A 14449-nucleotide genomic window follows, 5' to 3' on the forward strand; every position below is an offset into this window, starting at 1 on the left:
TGGGACTGTGGAGAGTTTGGGTCCTTGCCAATTGCATGTGTGTCCCCAGCTGCAATATCTGGGCCTGCAGCAGAGTCTCACTCACCTGCCAAAGCAGAAAGCTCAGGCGCTGTGCTCGCAATGGGCTCGTCTGATGCAGAGCTGTCAGAGCAATGTGAGGGCAGAGCCAGCCCAGCTGGGCCCAGGGCTGAGCCCAGCAGAGCCCTGGCAGAGCCCAGAGCAGCCTCAGCACCTGCAGAGCCCGGCTGCAAGGAGAGAAAGCAGAAACCGCCCATCAGCTGAGGGCTCCTGTGCCCTTGTGCCAAGGCCTGCGGTGCCCAGGCCATGCTGGCTGTGCCCAGAGTTGTGCCCAGAGCTGCCCATCCCTGCTGCCTTTGGCAGCAGAGCAGGAGGGCAGGACATGTGCCCAGCCTGCAGCCAGCCACGGCACATCCAGCCCTCAGCAGCTGCCCAGAGTCAAAAAGCAGCTGGGCAGCTGACTGAAGAATTCATTGCGTCTGCCCCAGCTAAGGGGGAACCTTTGGTGCCCAGCTGTGCCATGCCCAAATCTGGGAGCAAGCCCCTGCCTGTGGACTCACCTGCAAATTGGACCTGGAGCCTGGCTTTGAAGAGGTGCCAGAATCCAAGTCCATCATCTTCAGCTGGCCAGGCCAAGGAAGAGATTGTCATCCTTGAGGTTGTCCTTGGTGTCTCCAGCACCAGCCCCATTTGGGACAGCTTCTCCAGGGGCTCCTTCTCCTTCCCTGGGGTCAGACCAGGCTGTCAGGGCTCTGCCCAGGGCCCCAGCCATCCATGAACCATACAAACAAAACCGGGGGGATGGTGGCCACCAGTGCTTGTCACACTGGGTCTCCAGCTCAGCTCCAGTCCAAGAGCTGCATGTTCCCTTCTGCTGACCCCTGCTCAGAGCTACAGGCAGGACAAAACCAGCCTGGTTTGCTTTGCCACTGATTGCCAAGAGATGCGTGGAGCTGGTACCTGCCAGGCCCCTGGATCCAACTGTGCACGTGGATTTCTTCAGTCTTCTAGGGCAGGGAAACACCCTTCACCCAAGGATGACAGAAAAGCTCTTCTAAGGATGGCCTGTCCAAGGGTTGCATGGACAAACACCTCTTAATAACATCTTGGCACTCTGGGGAGAGAAATCAGAAATCACCAGTCAGTTGGAGAAGTTGCCCTCCTGTTCCCATGCCCAGGTCATGCTGGGTGTGACCAGAGCTGGGCCTAAACTTCTCCATGGATGCTCTGTTTGGAGGAGAGCAGGAGAGCAGGACATATGCCACCTCCTCAGCAGCTGCCAGAGTGGGATGCCCATGAGCCTGCTGCTGTCTCCCAGCACTGGTATTTCCCCCGTGCCCAGAGATGAGGATCCACCTTGAGAGAGCCATCGTGGGAAGAGGATCCGCCCCCGGATGATCTCCTGGCCTCTCCTGAACGGGTGCTTCCCCATGACCAGGTGGCACAGCAGGAGGCCCAGGGACCAGATCGTGGCTGCCTCGCCGTGGTAGCGTTGGTGCTGGATCCACTCTGGTGGGCTGTAGGACAGGGTTCCTGTGGAACACAGACACAGCTCAGCAGGGGGCTGCTGCTGCTCCCAGAGCCTGGCTCCAGCATCCCTGGGCATGTGGGGGCTGCTCCAGAGGCACACGGGGTGAGTGCTGCCCTCTCGCCAGCACCTGGGACTTGTGCACAAACTCGCGGCTGGAAAAGAAGCCACTGGTGCTGGAAGAGGGCAGCAGAATCCCTGGGAAAGCCCAACCATGACACACAAAGGAAAAACCCACCCAGTAGTGGAGAAAACCCACTCTCCTCCCCACCTGCACGGCCCCCAAAAATGTTAATAAGCCAAGGTGAACAAGGGGAGTGGAGCAGTCCAGCCCTTCCTCGCCTGCACACCAAACCATCTGGGGCACGCGGTCAGGCCTCCCTCTCTGCTGCCCCCATGGGGGTTTGTGTTGGGCTGGCTGCCCCAGCTCCAGCCCCAGCCCAGGGCACAGTGGGTGCTGAAGGCTGTCAGCAGGGCTGGGAGCTGGCCGCCCTCACACCCCACCCAAATCAACTCGGCTCCAGCATCAATCCCATCCCGGCTGCAATAGGGGGAAGCCCTGGTGCTGCACCCAGGCTGGGCCACGAGATGCCCAAGAGCACCCCCTGCGAGGGCTCACCTGCAAATTGGGTGTAGGCTGTGTCTTGGAGGAAGGCGCCACAGCCAAAGTCGATCAGTTTCAGCTGCCCGCTGGCCAGGTCGACCAGGACATTCTCAGGCTTGATGTCCCGGTGCAGGACCCCGCAGCTGGTGCAGTGCCGCACGGCCTCCAGCACCTGGCGGAACAGCCCCCGCGCCTCCTCCTCCGGCAGGAACCCCCGCTCCGCCAGGAAACCCGAGAGCTCCTGGTACCGCTCCGGACGCTCCAGCACCAGCAGGAAGCTGTCGGGGAGCTCAAGCCACTCCAGGAGCTGAATGACACCGCCACAGCCACAGGACACCTTGGCCAGCAGCACGATCTCCAGGGGTGCGCTGGTGCCGTCGGGCTGCGGGAGGAGCACGACGCCGTCAGTGGGGCCGAGGCCGTGCCGGGGCTCTGGGAGCCCTCAGCCAGCCCGGGATGCTCTGCATGCCCCGCTCAACCCACGCCCGCTCTCCCCGCAGGGCTCACGGCGGCTCCCACCGTGCCGGGCCCCGGCTCCTCGCCGCCCGGCACGGCCCGGCTGCTGCCGCTGGCCCCGCTCACTCACCAGCTCGCCCCAGTGCCGGATGCGATCCCTCGGCACGCGTTTGATGGCCACCTGCGAGCGAGGGAGAGCAGCGGGCTGAGCTCGCCGCCCGTCCCGTCGCGCCCCGACCTTCTCCTCCTCCTCCCTCCTCCTCCGCCCCCTCTGCCTGCTCCCGCCGCCGGCCCCGCCGCTCACCGGGACGCCGTCCGAGACCCGCGTGGCTGCGAAGACGCTCCCGAAGCCGCCGCGTCCCAGCAGCGATCCCAGCCGGTACCGCTCCTGCAGGGCCTCCTGCGCTTCCCCTGCGGGCGGGACGCGGCTGTCAGCGCTCGGCCCGGGACCAGCAACGGCCCCCGAGCGCCCCTCACCCGCCCCGGGCCCGGCATCCCCACCCGCCCCGGGCCCCGGCGGCTTGGGGCCGGAGGCCGCGCTGCCGAGCGGCGGAGCTCGGGCCGGGGAAGCCGCAGCGGAAGCGGCGGGAGCGGCCGCGCCGCGTGTGTCCTCTGCAGGCCCCGGGAGGAGCCGGGGCCGGGGTCGGGACTGGAGCCTACGTCGGGTCCGGGGCCGGGCTCGGGCCAGGCGGAGCCGAAGGGCGGCGATGCCGCCTCCGCACCAGGCACTGATGCCCGCCCAGCAGCGCCACCGCCAGCACGGCCAGAGCCGGGCGGAGGCGAGACCGCGGCGGGACGGCCGGGGCCGGGCACGGGGCAGCCCCGCCCGGGGCTGGGGGCGGGCCGGGGGCATGGCCCGGCCCGGCAGGGGAGAGGGAGGCGGGGAGAGGAGAGGGACGCCGGGCAAGGGACCCCGAGAGAAGGGTGCCCGACAGCGGGAAAGGGAGTGAAAAATAAAGAAAAAGAGAAAGAAAGAGAGAAAGAGTGTTCGAAAGTATCTGTTTGCTGCTGCTGCCACTGCTGCCGCCGCTGCTGCCGCCGCCGCTGCTGCTGCCGCTGCTGCAACTGAAGCACCGGGGCCGTTCGTCCCCGTGTCCGTTCCCCGCTCACCCCACGAGCCCCACATTCGAGCCCCGCGCGCCCCGGGGACAGCCCCTCCGTCTGCCCAAACACGGGAACTTTGCAGTGCTGGGCCCGGATGCAGAGCCCTGACTCCTGCACACTGGCACAGTGATCCTCTCGCTTGCTGCTGGGCATTGTCCTTGCTGAGGGGCAAACACTGTCGGTCCACCTTCCCTTGGGGTAGGATTCCTAACTGACCCCAGCACTGCACGTACACCTCCAGCGTTACTTTCCTGTAAAAACAGAGGAAGGAAAACTCTGTGTGGCTCATGATATTTTACAGTGTCTAAAAATCTCTAAGTCACCGATCTTAGAGGTGAGGTGCATCTGGAATTACTGGGATGGAGAAGTAGTGCAACATGGAAAAGGGGAGCACAGAAATTAATAGAGGAAAACATCATGGATTGTTTCTTTCATTTTCATTTCACATCTGGAAAGCTGTTTGAGTTTTCCAGGAATCTTCTCTTGTCTGCTCTTCCCAAAAATCTCTCATGGAGAACAAAGTCAAGCTTCTGTCACAAGATTTGCTACCAGGAAATTCCGCCACTGGTGCAGTTTTCATTGTGACTGTGTTGCTTTAGGGCAAATTTTGGGAGGAAACCTCCAAAAGGGGCCCGTCTAGAAAGCAAGGTCAAGCAGCCCCTCCCCCTACTAGTTCAGGAAAAACTTCCCTTGAGAAAAGTGAAAAAACCCCAGTTTATTTAAAAAGTAAAGTATTCACAAGCATGAAAAATGAATAATATTAAATAAAACCTCTGACAGTGCTGAAGAGATGGCAAATTCAGAAAGTCCTTTTTGTGGGTTGTAGTTGGCTCACTCGGTCTCTCCTGAGTCCCTCTGGTGCTGGAATGCAGTGTCCCAGAGCTCGGTGGGCCACAGGTCTGAGCTGCTGCCGGTGTTTGTCTGGGTTTTCAGTCCAGAGCAGGTTTAAACAGTTCCAAGAAAAAGGAAAGTCACAGTCTGAGGAACTTCTCTTCCTAAACTAGCTAAAACCAAATTGCTAGACCTGGGCTGTGAAGGCATCAGGAAATTTCCAAATCTGGGCACTGGCAGTCCCAGCAAACACCAGAGCTGGATGGTGCTGGAGCCAGAACCTGCAAATTTCCAAATTTTGGCTTTCTGTGCCAGCAAATCACTGGACTTGGGCTGTGCCAGCGCCAGGAAGTTTTCAGATCTGGGCGCTGGTGCTGCCAGCAAACACCAGATCTAGGTGGTGTCATTGGCAGAGACAGAAATCTGCCAGATTTGGGCTCTGCTGGCACTGAGAAATTTCCAAATCTGGGTTCTGGTTACATGAAACACAAGATGTGGGGGCGGTGCCAGGCCCAGTAGCACGAAGCTGCCACGGGTTTTGGATTTCTGTGCCAGCAAATTGCTGGACTTGGGCTGTGCCAGAATAGGGAAATTTCCAGATCTGGGCACTGGCAGTGCCAGCAAACAGCCCATTTCAGGCTCCAGGCTCCAGGCAGGACTGGATCTGGATGCCTTCCTCTTTTCTTTCCTTCTTTCCTTCCTTATTTCTTGGGATCCTGCTGCCGGACATCTCCAGATGGGGCAGTGCTGGCAATGGGGAAATTGACAGCTTTTAGCTTTCTTTGCCAGCAAATTGCTGGACATGGACAGTGCCAGAAGAGGGAAATTGCCAGATGTGGGCACTGGCAGTGCCAGCGCACACCAGATCTGGGTGGGGAATGTGCCAGCACCAGGAAATTGCCAAATGTTAACTTTCAGTGCCAGCATATTCCTGGAATTATGCTGTGCAGGAACCTGAAAAATTCTGGATCTGGGCACTTGTGGTGTCAGCAAACACAAGACTGGCTTGCTGTAGGTACCAGGTATTTGCAAGGTTTTGGCTTTCTTTGCCAGAAAATTACTAGACTTGGGCTGTGCTGGCACTGGGAAATTCCTGCATCTGGGCACTGGTGGTGCCAGCAAACACCAGATCTTGCATTGCCAATGACAGTAGCAGGGAATTGCCAGGTTGTGGCTTTCTTGACCAGAAAATTGCTGGACTTGGCTCTGCCAGAACAGGGAAATATCCAGATGTGAGCACTGGCAGTGGCAGCAAACACCAGGTCTGGGCACCTGTATTGGCATCAGGAAATTGCCAGATCTTGGCTTTCTGTGCCAGCAAATTGCTGGACTTGGGCTGTGCCAGCACTGGGAAATTTCAAGATCTGGGCACTTGCCCAGCAAACACCAGACCTGGGCGGTGCTGGTGGCAGTGCCGGGAAGCTGCTGGGTTCTGGCTTTCTTTCCAGAAAATTGCTGCATTTTTTGCAGCCGGGTTTTGCTGGCACTGAGAAATTGCCAGATGCTAATTTTCTGTGCCAAACTGTGGAATTAGGCTGTGCAGGCATCTGAAACATTCCAGATCTGGGTACTGGCAGTGTCAGCAAACCCGAGATCGGGTTGCTGTAGGTACCAGGTCTTTGCTTGATTTTGACTTTCTTTGCCAGCAAGTTGCTGCACTTGGGCTGTGTCAGAATAGGGAAATATCAAAATCTGGGTACTGGCAGTGCCAGCAAACACCACATTTCAGGAAGGACTGGATCTGGACCCGTTCCCTCCCTGCCTGCCTCCCCCAACAAGGTGCCAGAGGGGCTGTACAGCAGCCAGGCAGAAAGGGACCTGCAGGGATTGATGGACAGCAGGCTGGACATGAGCCAGCAGTGTGCCCAGGTGGGCAAGGAGGCCAATGGCTCCTGGCCTGGATCAGGAATGGTGTGGCCAGCAGGAGCAGGGCAGGGATTCTTCCCCTGTGCTCAGCACTGCTTGGGCACCACCTCGAGTGCTGTGTCCAAGTCTGGGCCCCCCAATTTAGGAAGGACATGGAGTAGCTGGAGCGTGTCCAGAGAAGGGCAACAAGGCTGGTGAGGGGTCTGGAGCACAAGTCCTGTGAGGAGTGGCTGAGGGAGCTGGGGTTGTTTATCCTGGAGAAGAGGAGGCCCAGGGGAGACAAGGTGGTGTCAGGGCACGGATTGGACTTGATGATCTCCATGGCCTTTTCCACCCTTGCTGATTCTGGGATTCTCTGAAAGAATACTTGGAGCAGTTGACCGATGAGCCCTGGGCCTCCTCTTGGGGAGCTCCAGCAGCCCAGGTGGCTCAGCTTCTCCTGCCAGCCCCAAAGCCCCTCCTGTCAGTCCTGCAGAGCCTCTGCAGCTCCTCCTCACTGCCCAGAACAGGGAGCCCCAGAGCCAGACACAGCAGCCCAGATGTGCCCCCCTGGCCTGGGGTGCCTCTGGCAAGGGAGCAGCACCAGACACTGCAGGAGCCTGCAGACAATTGATCTGAAGGCCAAAGCTCCTTAGCTCCTTCTGAAAGAGCAGGAACAGTTCCTCATTCCAGAGTGGTGGAATGCTGGGCACCGCAGCTGCAGGTGAGGACTGGACACAAGTTTGCTCCCACTGAGAGTGCTGTGATGGGTTCTGCAGGAGCTCTGGGCTCCTGTGCTTGCCAGGCACAATGAGGAGAGAAGGAGCCAAGTGCACTGATGTGGGAAATGGATTTGTAGAAAGTTTTTAGAGCCTAATAGAAGGCCCACAAAGTATGAATCTGTATATAAATCTTGAGACAAGAAATGCTAACTTAAAAATTTCCATGGAATAGGACAGATATTTTTGAGAGAGAAATGGAGCTGGAAAAAAGTTTCAAAAGATGGCCTTGCAAATAAGACTTTGGAAAAACAGAGCTATTAAAGATGCATTTTAGTGGGACCCACAAAGAGTATTTTTAAATCATTGGCTTTAAGGCATCTACAACATGGCATGGCAAAAGGCTGATAGACCAAGAAACGCTTATAGTGTATTATAATTAGGAAGTAGTTGGCTTCTGATTGTGATGGCATGAATTATAACATCTGTATTGTCTCACCCTTCTCATGAGACTGAAAATTGAATAAAAGTTTTTAAAACACCTCTCAGTGTCCCCATCTCTAGGTCAGGAAAAGAGTATTATCCAACACACTGACACACCTTTGCCTCGAGCATAGCCCAGCCTGGACCAAACACACTGAAAGGTTTCCCCTTTGGCCCATGTCTCGAAACATCAGGTCTGCTGTTTGACAACTCAGGTTGGGTTTCTGTCAAGGAGTTCCCTCAGAAATACTGGATTTGTCCTCCTCTGTGCCTTCCCCTCAGCAGCCTTGGGGATGCTCCTGTGTGAAGCCATCTGTCTCACACAGTTTGAGACAACTTCAAACAGGATATTGTGCAATAAGTTGCCTCCTCTAAAGTGTTCCAACAACCCCTTTCCAGCAATAGGAAATTATTACTAATAGATGAAAGTGGCAAACCCCCAACAGTTTATTAACAAACAGAATCCCCCCATGACACGCGTTCCAAGAAGGCGCTGGGGTCTCTCTCGGAAGAACAGGAGCTGTCACGGAGCAGTTCCAGCAGCTGATGGAAGCTCGGGGGCTCGTCCGGCGTCGGCTTTCTCCCATGGCAGAGCTCCATGGAGCGGGCAGGGCAGTGAAGCAGCTGGGCTGGAGCCCCTCGCTGCCTTTTCTCCCCGGCGTGGCTCAGCCCACAGACTCTCGGGCTGGGAGCGGGGCTGCTCCGCTCCTGCCGGCACCGAGTCCCTGGGCTTGGACAAACAGTTTCCTGCCAGGAGAGCCCTGAACACTGCTCCACAGATCTTTCATAAAGGCCCAAACCAACTCCAAACACTCTGGCTGCAGCAGCTTCTCACAAAGGGCTGCAGAAACCCAGGACAGCTGCAAGTGAGTGTCAGAAGGCTCTTGTCTTGTTCCTGACAGCAGAATTCATGATGATCTTGTACAATTTTATTCAGAAGTAACATGAGAGCTGAGGTTTTTTTGTTAAAATATTTCATGATGAGTAACAAGCCTTGGGAGCATGAGGTGCAGGACTGACATGCCAAATCATGAGCATATCCTCCATAGTGGCCAGTTTAATTGTCCATTTTATTACTCTTGTATTTACTCCCCACTACTAAGGAAAACCAAGCTTTGCTTGGAGGCAAAACAGGTAGGGGTTACACTACAGTCCATCGCAGGCTCAGCAGGTGTCCTGGTTAAGGGCAAATTTGTTAAAGAATCTGCATAGGAGGGCCCCTCCAGAAAGCAAAACCCACACGGCCCCTCCCCCCAACCAGTTCAGGAAAAAATTCCTTGGAGAGAGGTGGAAAGAACCTGTTTATTTCAGGCACAGCATCCCCCAGCACACAAAATGAACAATACCCGATGACACCGCTCCGAGAAAGATGACAAAATCAGAAAGTCTCTTTCGGGGGTGGTTGCTCTGTTCTCAGTCCCTCCGGCGCTGGGGCAGCTGCTGCAGCCGAATGGTGCAAACCCTCGGTGTTCCCAGTCCCAGTCCGGAGCAGGTTCGAGATGGGCACAGAAACAGGAGAGGAGAAACAGTCCAAGAAGTAATGTGGACTGTTTAGCTAGAACTAGCTAATAAGCAGAATCCAAAGCAGAGCAGAAGTGAGAGCAGAAAAGAGAGCAAGCAAAGCAGCAAGCTGAAAGCAAGAAGTGAAAAACAGCCCTATGTACTGCTTGTCTCTGTGTCCCTGATAAAAGAAACCCAAACAAAACTTCCACTCTTCAGAGCCAGTCTTAAAGGCACAGAACAGATGAATGGGGATATGAGCATCATAATGTCACCCCAGGACATTCCACCCCTTATCCCCATATCATCAACATACTACAACACATCTTGCATTATTCATACAAAATTTCCATCTGTTCCCCCAAAATTTACAAGCAATACCCATCATGCCTTCATCACATCCCCACACTGGATGACTGAATCCAGGCCCTATATTACAGAGCTGCAGGATTCCCCTTTTTCCCTTTTTCACTTTAGTCACTTAGAGCTCCATCTATCACTTGCTCAGACCTTCGACACTTACACATTTCCTTCTCCATCTTCCACTTGCCCAGACCTTCAACACTTACACATTTCCTTCTATCTCATGTCTGCATGGTGTAATGTACAGACAATGGCAGTTACATCCACTGAATAGAGATATTGGACATCATTCTTACCCCACAATCAGATCTCCCTGAGGTACACATCATGTTGTTCCATCTGTTTGCATTATCCACCACGTGCAACCTGGTCCCTGAGCAAAGACAACCCCACGAATGGGTTTGTCTCTACTCGAGGCAGAATTGATCCACACAGTCTTCCCTAACAATCCTCTGATATGTACCACTGGGACTTTGTCTCCTTCTATTACATTCAGGGACTCAGACTGGGCAGGACCTGCTCGGTTGGTGGAACCTCGGGTGTTAACTAACCAGGTGGCCTTTGCTAAATGCTGCTCCCAATTCTTGGAAGATCCCCCACCCAAAGCTTTCAACTGGGTTTTTAATAGTCCATTGTACCTCTCCACTTTTCCTGCAGCTGGTGCATGGTAGGGGATATGGTACACCCACTCAATGCCATGTTCCCTAGCCCAGGTGTTGATAAGGCTGTTCTTGGAACGAGTCCCGTTGTCTGACTCGATCCTCTCAGGGGTGCCATGTCTCCACAGAACTTGCTTTTCAAGGCCCAGGATGGTGTTCCGGGCTGTAGCGTGAGACACAGGGTAGGTTTCCAACCATCCCGTGGTGGCTTCCACCATGGTCAGCACATAGCGCTTGCACTGGCGTGTCTGGGGCAGTGTGATGGAGTCAATCTGCCAGGCCTCCCCATACTTGTACTTGGACCACCGCCCACCGTACCAGAGGGGCTTCACTTGCTTGGCCTGCTTGATGGCAGCACACGTTTCACAGTCATGGGTAACCTGAGAAATCATGGTTAGATCCACCCCTCGGTCTCGTGCCCATTTATATGTGGCATCTCTGCCCTGGTGGCCTGAGGCGTCATGGGCCCATTGAGCTAGGAATAACTCTCCCTTATGTTCCCAATCTAGGTCTATTTTGGACACCCCTATGTCGACGGAAGGAGACCCGGACATCAATTTGACCATCACAGGCCCAATTTTATTGATCAGTACGGCGGGTTAAATACAGTTAATAATGAGCTTCATACATATTGCAAAAGTTGAGCTCAGGATTGGTCAGCTTACATATCAGCACCTACGCCTACTTCTACATTCCTATGGTTCTACTTTTGATACTTTCTACATATTCTTAGGATATATTCAGGAATAATCTCTACTCCCTATCCTCATGTTGCAGCAAGGTCACTGCTGACTTTTCCTTTCAGCTTGCTGACTGCTGACTTTTCTCCTTCAGCTTAACCAGCGGCATTATGTCAGTATGGCCTTATTCAGCTAACCAATTATTAATAATACTCTCCACATTTCCCCCGTTTTCTTCTTGTGCAAGGAGATTAGTTTGCCATGTTTTTGCTATTGTACAGCTGACCATGTTTTGAATACAGTTAAAGATACAAGGCAAAATAAGCAAAAACAGTAAAATTACACCCAGCAGTCCTATAGCATAGATCACAAGGTTCCTCAGCCACGGTCCAAGTCCTAAGCCTTTAAGCCATTTGTCAATTCCTAAACCGTCTTCTTCTTTAAGTTTGTGAAGTCCCTGTTGCAGTTCTTTTATCTTAGTGTGAATGGACACTGAATGATCAGACAGATTCATGCAACACATTCCCTCGAACTCTTCACATCCATGCCCTTGTGCTAAGAGCAAAAAATCTACAGCAGCTCTATTTTGCAAAACAGCATGGGTAACACTTTGCACATCTGCAGTTAGCATGTCTAGAATTTGTGATGTCTTGTTCAGCTCATCCCTTGCCCAGCATCCTAATTGTTTTGCTAAATTCATGGCTTTATTGGCAGATCCTCCTGGTAAGATAGTTGAAACCACCACCTGTTTGAATGTGCCCCAAAATCGTGGATCTCCTATCTTGCTGCAGTCTAAGTCATGTATGCTACGTTTTCTCCTGTTTGAATTTTGACTCAGCTGCATTAGCAAGGACACATTAGGATGAAACAGTGACAATTTTCCCAAAAAACAGGGTCCACCCTGTGGTTTAGCTGGTATACCATTCCATGCCCTGTCTCCACAAATCAAAAATATTCCTGTGGGTAATTTCATTGGTGCTGTGATATTTGTGCCGTTACATTGACTGTAATGCTGTGGAGAGAATTCACTCACATTCAGGGATGAATCTAGGGTGGCCCATGTTTCCTTAGGTTGGTTTAAATTCTGAGCACCCGAAAGTTTGAAGCTAAACCATCCACCAGCTGTAGTGTTAGATATGCTGGCCTTTGTACTTCCAAAATGTCCAACTCTTCAGGAGGAGAATGCAAAGAGGTGTTAAGTGATTGGATTAGTAAGCATTGATGATAGCCATCACTCTGACCTGCAGTATACCCTTGTTGCACCGGGAATGTGATGTGTGACATGTTAGACATACATAAGGTTTGATTGGTTATCAAACTACAAAATTCTCCAGGAGACCACACTGGAAGTCCCACCAGGCATGTTCGAAATGGGTTAGTGACTCCTCCAAGACTAAGACAAAGTGATGATTGGTTAGTTTGATTAGCAAGTGTCACCCATAAATTTTCCCTTGGTTGACTAAAGTGTGTTACTCCTACTGCTTCACTTGCTACAGCATTGAGCAGTATAACAAAAACAAACCTCATTTTTCTTTCTGCTTGCTTTGCTTCTCCTTTTCTTCCTTCTGCTTGCTTTGTTTTTCTTTTCTTCACTGTCTTTTCCCTGGTTTGCTAGATTGTCTATTGTAAGGCTGAGTCAATTTTTGAATATACTGATCTAATTCTAAATCAGCATCCTTGCTCACAAGTATAGCATGAGATAAGTTTGAAGGCAAATCAGCTTTACAGCGAGCTGCTATAATGTGTGAGGCTTTAGTAATTTCAAATATTCTAAGGTTTTCCTGCAACTTTCACCTAAGATATGCTATAATCACTTGTTCTGCACTCTCAAAGAGCTGTAATCCTGTCAGTCCCGGCAGGCCAGTACTTTGTTCAAGAGCTCTAACCCAGAAATAATTTCGAATCCACCTTCCAGAACAAGATGTACACCATAAACATCCCAATGACCTCTGTGAATACCAATAAACCTGATTACAATCTGCACAATGCAAAGCTACCCATGCATAGCATTTATCTTTATCCTTTTTGCAAACATAACAAGGAAGCGAATGTAAGTAAGGACCAGTATAAAATTGTGGTTCTTCAATCCAAAGCAACCAATTCAATGGTGGTGATTGCAAAGCCTCTTCAGCTTTTTTACTATATGAGGCTAACAGCTCAAGGTCTTTCTTTAACACAAGGCGTATCTTATTTCGTAATCGTAGTTCTTGTTCGTTATCCTCCTCAACAACTATATCCTCCTGAGGGTCCCACAACTGTAAAAGTGTTCTAATCACAGAAAATTAATTAGCAATCACTGATATCCCTATTCAAATGAGACCGTTCCCTTTTTTGCCTTCTTTTTCTTATCTGTCTTCAATCTTGCTGCTCCTGATTTTACTGGTCCTGCCATGTGCAAACTCAATTTTTGCAACTTATCAATGCAGCAATCTAATTCTCTATCAGGATCCCCTTGGAAGGGTCCTACAACTGAATGCTGTGTTAAAGGCACTAATTTCCTACACCTTATAGAAACTATACGTGATTTACTTTGAACCTTAATTCTATTTACAATACATTGTATTTCCCATCGATAATAAGCAAGAACTTTCTGTTCAGGAGACTCATAAAGATTTAAAGCTATATATGCGTTTTGCCCTGTTTGTCTCCATAATTCATCTTGCCAGCTTTTTCCCCACGTATGCTCGTGTTCACAAGTATGACACCACAAATCCCGTAATAATGATTGTTCTATCCAAAAAGTTCTTTTACAACCTCCACAACGTAGAGCTATCCAGGCAGCACAATGTGGATTGTGACAGTCAAGGCAATGTAGTTTCGCTAGATTTGTTAAGTGAAAAGTTGATAATGAGTCAATGAAACCAATCAACTCCTGGGCTGTCCGATAGTGACGTGTCAGTGCTCTGTCCACCGCTTCCGAGTACCCCTTCAATTGTAACAGTAGTGGTTGTAGGACTAGAAGCAGTTTCTTCCCCAGTCGCTCCTTGTCCTCCTCCGTAAGGCGATCCACCAGAGGCTGCATCAAAAACAGGTTTAGTCCACTTAGCAAGCACCCACAAAGGCCCTGTAGGTGAGGAAACACAAAGATACCCCCGACCCCAATATAATACCTTTGCAGGTTTTTCCCATAATCCTGTACTTGGGTTCTTATACTTAACCCAGACCTCTGCTTCCTTAGTATTTTCCTGACCTGACCTCGGATGATGTTTCATTGCAGGGGGGGTATCATCTTCCCCAAAAATGCATAAATGATTAATCACATACAAAACCTTAGCCAAACATGCTTGTGGATCTGTCAAGTCTTGATGTTTTTCAATATACTGCTTAAGGGTACTGTTTGCTCTTTCCACTATTGCCTGTCCAGTAGAAGAATGTGGAATACCTGTCACGTGCTTAACAGACCAATGATTCAAAAATTTCCGGACCCTAGCACTTACATAAGCTCGACCATTATCCGTTTTGATACTCTTTGGAACTCCCATAACAGCAAAACAACTTAACAGATGTCTGATAACCTGTATAGCTTTCTCTCCTGCCTGAGCCGTAGCCCATATGTAATGACAATATGTATCTATGGTGACGTGCACATGCTTGACTTTACCGAATCTAGCTATGTGTGTAACATCCATTTGCCATATCTCATTTATTTTTAAACCTCG

General features: G+C 51.7%; 1 protein-coding gene across 1 annotated transcript; it reads right to left on the bottom strand.

The window, feature by feature from the left end:
• Nucleotides 1–641: 641 nt before the first annotated feature.
• LOC134420455 (serine/threonine-protein kinase pim-1-like) lies at nucleotides 642–3468 on the bottom strand (the record flags this gene model as incomplete). Its single annotated transcript, XM_063160626.1, has 6 exons — nucleotides 642–743; nucleotides 979–1132; nucleotides 1375–1551; nucleotides 2166–2532; nucleotides 2737–2787; nucleotides 2911–3468. Coding segments are annotated over 5 exons (1260 nt in total), but the record flags the coding sequence as incomplete, so codon positions are not given.
• Between the last annotated feature and the right edge of the window lie 10981 nt (nucleotides 3469–14449).

Source organism: Melospiza melodia, chromosome 7 (assembly GCF_035770615.1).
Source record: "Melospiza melodia melodia isolate bMelMel2 chromosome 7, bMelMel2.pri, whole genome shotgun sequence".
NCBI classification, from domain to species: domain Eukaryota; kingdom Metazoa; phylum Chordata; class Aves; order Passeriformes; family Passerellidae; genus Melospiza; species Melospiza melodia.